This window comes from Taurulus bubalis (genome assembly GCF_910589615.1).
Source record: "Taurulus bubalis genome assembly, chromosome: 2".
Lineage (NCBI taxonomy): Eukaryota > Metazoa > Chordata > Actinopteri > Perciformes > Cottidae > Taurulus > Taurulus bubalis.
The window spans coordinates 31,199,263-31,206,752 of record NC_136590.1 but is presented as its reverse complement, the minus strand read 5'-3'; the positions used below and the strand labels follow the sequence as shown (position 1 = coordinate 31,206,752).

The 7,490-nt window shown below is 42.8% G+C and overlaps 1 protein-coding gene across 1 annotated transcript; it reads left to right on the top strand.

Moving 5' to 3' along the window:
- The first annotated feature begins 4,845 nt into the window (after positions 1-4,845).
- On the top strand, positions 4,846-7,284 carry LOC306753188 (ADP/ATP translocase 2). The gene is made up of 4 exons (XM_079237047.1): positions 4,846-5,029; positions 5,929-6,415; positions 6,506-6,646; positions 6,851-7,284. The coding sequence occupies exons 1-4, from the start codon at positions 4,919-4,921 to the stop codon at positions 7,006-7,008; spliced, it is 897 nt and encodes a 298-aa protein (XP_079093173.1). The 5' UTR covers positions 4,846-4,918; the 3' UTR covers positions 7,009-7,284.
- Positions 7,285-7,490: the final 206 nt, after the last annotated feature.

The window sequence follows — 7,490 nt, the reverse complement described above, 5'->3', positions numbered from 1 at the left end:
CATTGATCTCTAGATGACGCAGATTTCCAAAACATTCATCCCAAAAAGTTGATCTGCATCTGATCACCAGTCAGTTCCAGTCCGACTCCAAGTGCGAGTTGTGTGTCGCATTTGGACTTGCGCGTGGTTGCATCGCAGCTGCACAGTTGTCCAGTCAGAGCTGAGATCAGTGCGCTTGGACTGCATGGCGCATCTCTGTTAGAGGCGCACTGTGATTGGTCCCTGTAAGTACTGACTATGCCCATGGGGGTGTGAGAATGTGTCCTGTGGGAGAACAGCTGGGCTGCTTCAGCCATTAGTTCAGGCATCAGTATGATGGACAACACAATATGCAGTATACTGCTTTGAAAGTCAGTTGTGTTTATGAGGGTTACATATTTATAGCATAGCAACATAATTATCACTCACAAAGCCACATAATTAACCGTTTTTTTAAATTGTGTTTTATTGGTTTCAAAGGCTGACTGTGTTCAAAGCAGATCTCCAATGAACAGTAGGTTGATGGCGTTGATTATCACACTGCACTTATATTATTATATATACTAATATGTATTTGTTACCCATACAGAGCTACATTTTGAGCTGAAGAAGAGCAACACTGTCTTCTGATTTGGACCTGTCTGACTGGACCATGTATGTTTCTGGTTGAAAGTATTGGTTTGTTTTTCCCCCACAGGTGCCTTTGGAGGTGAGCTTATGTACAATGAAATATGTTTCTCTCTCTGCTTTGAGACCAGTCTGCAGCCTGTTAATGCGTACAAATTATTGGATGCCTGGTGTAGCGTCCGGAAGAACTTAGTCAAACAACTTCTCTGGTTCTCGGAATTTATTTTCCTTGATCACAAGTGAAGTAACAAGTGCTGCAATCGCGATAGCAGGGAGTCGTCCAGTCAACACGCAGGTTGACCGTCCAAAAACACCCCGAACAGCCGGAAGTTCGGCTCTTTAATACACCGTTTTCCGTCATGAACATCTAACATTTCTATTGGCTCTAACTTGTCTAAGAGGAGGAGAATCGTGTTCTCATCTTTTCTCACAAGGCTGGAACGTGCAACAACCAGTCTGCTTCTCTAATGTCAACACACTGATAAACAGGTGTGAGTGTTGTGGTGCAAAGCGTGGAACCGTGAGGAACAGACAACCGGACTGTTCTCACAGAAACTTCTCACAGAAAGGATTTGTTAAACTGACCTCGCACAACCTGAACTCATAAGAATAATGAAATGCAGAATATCTACAGAATATAACGATTTATATTATCAAGCCCAAGAGTCTATTCATATCAGCTTACAGCAGGACTAGGACTGTGAAATCTTTACTTGTTCCACTGCTGCAGCTGACCCGTGGGTGGAAAAGGTCAGTCCAGAGAGGATGGCAAGCAGCGAGAAACACTGAAAGCTGGGGGACTCACCTGTCGTAGTGAGTGATCCATTTGTTGTGTTTAACAAACAAACAGTGGATTGTGCAGTGTGTGTCCATACGGACAGATATACTATACGGTAAAGGCTTCACTCCTCTTTATTATTCTCTCCAAGAATGTGATCACATAACTAAATACATTTGTGAGTTTGATCACATAGCAGCTGCAATATTTGCCATTGCCTTCTGAAGGTTTTGGAGATGATCGAAAAAGAATTCAAAGCCTATCTATCACCTCATGGACATTGAGCAACATGGAGAGCAGTTTAATCAAATTGACTGCAGATCGGATCTATTTTTTTATTATAAAAGTCACTCAACATTTATTTTTAACCTTATGGTAATTAATGTTTGTCTGAAACATTTCTTTAGAAGTACCCAGTAAAGAATACTGACTCACTAAAACAAAACAAAAGCCAGGTAAACGTGTAAAAACGCATAGGCAGCACAAGAAGACCTTTCACTGCAGCCAGACTAAACTGTCTGCTTTTAGTAAAACAAACAATTGCAGAATGAGTCAGTGGATCATCTTTTACAAGGGTGTGTTTTCAGATGAATCAGGCTGTTAGCTTGGTCTTCTACTCCAGCTTCAGTAGTTGGTCTCTGGCAGGATTTCTCAGAGACTCTGACTGCATGGCATCACGACAGCTCCCCCATGTGGTCAACCACATGCAGTAGATGCAGCCTTGGCATGCAGGTTCCTCCTGTAAGTTACAAAGAGAACCACATGCAGTAGATGCAGCCTTGCAAGGCATGCAGGTTCCTCCTGTAAGTTATACGGACAACCACAACCACATGCAATAGCATGCAGGTTTCTCCTAAGTTACAAAAATAAATACATTCAGTTTATTTTATATAGCCCAACATCACAAATACAAGTTTGCCTCGGAGGGCTTTACAATCTGTACACATGACATCCCTATCCCGGGACCTCACATCGGATCAGGAAAAACTCCCCAAATAAAGATAGTAAAAATCCTTTCACAGGAAAAAAAAGGAGAAGAAACCTGAGGGAGAGCAACAGAGGAGGATCCCTCTCCCCGGATGGACAGAAGCAATATATGTCATGTGGCCAGAATGAATAACGTAACGGAGTTACAGCACATTCAATGAATGTGACAGAAATTATTCACATAATGAGTAGTATGCATGGTCCATGATCCAGATAGCCACGATCCATTAAGCAGAAGGAGGTAGAGAGGAGGGGCATCCCAGGGGCAGTGGGAGGAGAAAGCAGGGCCATGTCAGCTGGCAGGACCGGCTCCAGGCCAGTTGCATCAGCAGGGCCATGGTTGTATCAGCAGAGCATCCAGGCAGCCACGAATCCATGGAAAAAGAAAGTAGAGTTAGTAATATGCATTGAAGAGACAATCATTTAGGAGAGAAAGAAGAGGTGAAGAGGAAAGGAGGAGAGGAGGAGCGAAAGAGGAAGAGAAGGAAAGGAGGAGCTCAGTGTATCCTAAGATGTCCCCCAGCAGTCTAGGCCTATAGCAGCATATCTAGGGGCTGTACCAGGGCAAACCTGAGCCAGCCCTAACTATAAGCCTGAAACAGCCCTAATTATAAGCGCCATCAAAGAGGAAAGTCTTAAGTCTACTCTTAAATGAGGTGACCGTGCCTACCCCCCAAACTGAAAGTGGAAGCTGATTCCACAAAAGAGGAGCCCGATAACTGAAAGCTCTAGCCCCCAACCTACTTTTTAACACTCTGGGAACCACAAAATACATGCGGCAGATGACATGCAGGCTCCTCCTGTAAGTTATAAAGACAACCACATGTAGTAGATTCAGCCTTGACATGGCTCTTCCTGTAAGTCATAAAGACAACCACATGCAGTAGGTGTAGCCTTGGCATGCAGGCTACTCCTGTAAGTTATACAGATTCCTGTGAGCATTGGCTTATTGTGAGTTAAAGGTGCAGCCAGTGTTTCAATCAGAGCAGTCTTATCTGAGTTTTGTGTGGTCACACTAAGCACTAAATGTACAACAGGCTATATCCAAGGCCGCGCAGACAACTATTCAACAGCTGGTATTTAATGAGGAACATATTTTTATTTCAATTCTGTTGTTTGATGAGGCTTGAAATTAAACATAAGTAGTTTTAAAAACGGTCACGAGAATATATGATCACCGAGAACATATTGTCACAACATTGAGACCTTGAGTGCAACAGGAAGTCAGCAATATGTCAAGTTCATTGGCCTGTTGGATCATATAAATATATTGAATGGAACATACAGTATATTGTTTTTTAGATAGAGATAGAAACATATGTCCCTCTGCACACAGTAGGTTTATGTTACGTTCATCAACTAAATGAATAACACCGCTTTTGTTGTTTTGTTAGTTAATGTAATACCTATTCTTCACTGTATGTACTTTTTTTTCATTGTATATTATATACACTTTACATACTTTGCATCTTTTTTATTATTTAATTTTCTTAAATGTAATATGTTCTGCTATTTTATTGTATATATTGAGCATTTGTTATACTTACTATTTTTATGTTTGCTCTAACTTTGCTTGCTGCTGCAGACACATTTCCCCCTGGGGATGAATAAAGCATCTCTCTCTCTCTCTCTCTCTCTCTCTCTCTCTCTCTCTCTCTCTCTCTCTCTCTCTCTCTCTCTCTCTCTCTCTCTCTTGGTCAAGCCTAAACTGTATAAATGAGACTTTATATTTTAGAATTTATGATTCACTGTAACATAACTTTACTTACTTAGTATTTATCTTTTAAACAGCAGTGCAGGTGCTGACCATATACTGTGCAATAAAACTGACATCGAATAACATCAGGATTTTGCAAAAAGTACATAAGTGTCAGCCGAGTGGAACAACGTCCAGAAGCCTCATGTATAACCGCTGTATAAAAAGACGGTTACACTAAAACTTAATAGTTATGTAAAACATGATAATTCAGAGGAATGTACCTCACTGAAATGCAACCATAAACACGTTTGTATTATTTCTAGCGGTTGACACTTTGCTGGGAGTTATTTAATATTAGTTAATAATATATGTTGTGAGCAATTATGACCTAAACGCGGCTGTGAATTCCTTGAAAGCCACGTGACTTTGTTCCAGTATGAACTTATGTAACGCTCCAGCGGCGTCTTCATTGGTCTGTGGGCGTGACCGAGAGCAAGAAGCCAAACCAGAGCAAGGTCCGTGCAGTATCTAACTTATCGGGGTTTATATGTAGTTTCTTCAAGTGTATGTGGTAATATTCTAATTTACTCGCCCAATGCGCGGCAAAATACGCGTAATGACGGCTTCGCTATCTCTGCAGTTTAATTGGCGGAGAGCTGTGTGACGTCGAGGCATTGGATCGCAGCCCAAATCTCAGTTCTCGTGTTGTATCGCGATCTATTGTATTATATAAATCCCGAACGCGTCTACACAATCGGCCATTTCGTCTGTGTAGGCCATTAACTGTAGAGGGCAGTGAGGTATATCGTTTACTGGTTATCTGAAAGGCACACCAAAAACATCGGAACATGAATGAGACAGCTGTTTCATTCGCCAAGGACTTCTTGGCGGGCGGCATCTCCGCTGCCATCTCCAAAACAGCCGTTGCTCCAATCGAGAGAGTGAAGCTTCTCCTTCAGGTAAAAACGGGTTACCGGCAAGCTTCCGTGTGTTCTTGCTAACGCTAGCTAGCTGCCGTTGGGGAAAAGTTTAGCACTTAACTCTGCCCGGTCGTCGTCACGTATACACAGGCTCAGAGTGTAACGTAACTCATTAGCATGTGCTATTGTAGAATGAATGAAACTCTTCAGGGTCACGGGTTAAAGGATTTAAGGTCATCATCGGACAGGAAATGGCTTACACGAGACTGGCTGCTAACGTTAGCTTCCTACGTTAACCATAGCCGGCGTAAAGTTAGCTTCATACGTTAACCTTAGCCGGCGTAACTTTAGCTAACAAAGGACAAACGCACGTACTGCTATTGGGACACTATGTACAAATTGACGGGAACACCTCTGGTTCATTTACATCGTTACTATTTCATAGTGTAGTAAAACAAGACAACATTACGGTTGTAATTTGGCTTAAATTGTCTCTGAACTCGATGCGGTGGCTTGTGTAGCTTCTTAATGTTGGCTAGCGTTAGCGAGGTGGCTACACTGAGGCCCGGTCGGTGATTCACAGCCGGGTCGACACGTTTTACATCCTCTTCTGTTGATCCGTCACTACGACATTGTTTATAAACCTTCCTATATTGATCAGTGATCATTTTACTCTAAAAATAGTTAATTATGAAAGATGTTTAATCTGAAATAAACAAAAGTTTAGTTTGGATGAAGACCCTACATATAGCTGCCATAATTCCATTTCTAGTCGACACTACTGTTGCATTGCCCTTTCATTCAGACTCAGCAGCACCTTTTTAATAGGTTTAACACACACACAGGTCACAACAAAGAGACTGTGATTGACTTGTGCTCAACAGTTGATTATTCTCTCAATTTTTAATTTAACTGTTCTTTCTTTTTCATTATTCCAGGTCCAGCATGCCAGTAAACAGATTACCGTGGATATGCAGTACAAGGGTATCATGGACTGCGTTGTCCGTATCCCCAAGGAGCAGGGCTTCATCTCCTTCTGGAGAGGTAACCTGGCCAATGTAATCAGATATTTCCCCACCCAGGCCCTCAACTTTGCCTTCAAGGATAAGTACAAGAAGGTCTTCCTTGATGGCGTTGACAAGCGTACCCAGTTCTGGAGATACTTCGCCGGTAACCTGGCCTCCGGTGGTGCCGCCGGAGCCACATCTCTCTGCTTCGTGTACCCCCTCGACTTCGCCCGTACCCGTCTGGCTGCTGATGTGGGAAAGGCTGGAGCCGGAAGAGAGTTCAATGGTCTGGGAGACTGTCTGGTGAAGATTTCCAAGCTTGATGGCATCAAAGGGCTGTACCAGGGCTTCAGTGTGTCTGTGCAGGGCATCATCATCTACAGGGCTGCATACTTTGGAATGTATGACACAGCTAAAGGTACGTCGATTTTACAGTGGCAAACACTTGCAGAACTGCCTCATTGGTTTGTGTTCGAGATCTGAAAATGTCCCCCTTCTATGTTTACAGGTATGCTTCCAGACAACAAGAAATCCAGCATATTGGTGAGCTGGATGATTGCACAGAGTGTGACAGCTGTTGCTGGCCTGACCTCATATCCCTTCGACACTGTCCGTAGACGTATGATGATGCAGTCTGGTCGCAAAGGAGGTGAGTTTATTTAAATGAATTGGAGTCTTTACAGTTGTACTGCTGTAACTACATACATTACTATTGTGTATAGTTGCTTGAATACATATTTGATTAACTAAATGCATCATAGACATGGAACGACATTTTTGGATGTCATGCTTCTATACTATAGGTTCACTTCTACTCATTATTTAACTCCTGCTCTTTCCTTGCCTTCCTCAGCTGACATCATGTACACTGGGACCATGGACTGCTGGCGCAAGATCGCACGCGATGAGGGTGGCAAGGCTTTCTTCAAGGGAGCCTGGTCCAATGTGCTCAGAGGCATGGGCGGCGCCTTTGTGCTGGTGTTGTACGATGAGCTGAAGAAAGTCATGTAATTTGTCATATTGTCACATCACTGTCCAATTTGGCTAAATGTAAAGACTCTCCATTGCTATGGACTCTGCATTCTGCCTTATTTATGGGAACAAACGATAGTGTCTTGCCCTCAGCTTTGGGCGATGGCTGTACTTTGTAAATCATGATTTTAAACGTTCCAAATCCACACATACCGTTTGTCATTCCTGTTAAAGAAGTCTGATGCCTATTCCTGTCATTCACTAGGTTTGTATGCTCCCAATTTAAATAAATTTTATTCTGGGGAACAAACTCAACCATTGATGTCATGTCTCGTCCACTGCATGAGATGAACACTCACTGGATAATCAAATGCACAAAGTGGATTACACCCAACTGCTATATTTACTCGTGCTTATCTCTGAGCCTTCCTGGTTTGACCGTGGTCACTACTGGGATTGTAGAGTAGACCACCTGACCGTTAACTCTTTTCGTGAAAAGGCTCAACGGGCTCCTGATGGTC

Coding starts and splice junctions, on each gene's coding strand:
- LOC306753188 (XM_079237047.1), top strand. CDS start 4,919: ATGAATGAGACAGCTGTTTCATTCGCCAAGGACTTCTTGGCGGGCGGC. Junction 6,416..6,505: donor AATGTATGACACAGCTAAAG/GTACGTCGATTT, acceptor CTATGTTTACAG/GTATGCTTCCAGACAACAAG. Junction 6,647..6,850: donor GCAGTCTGGTCGCAAAGGAG/GTGAGTTTATTT, acceptor TGCCTTCCTCAG/CTGACATCATGTACACTGGG.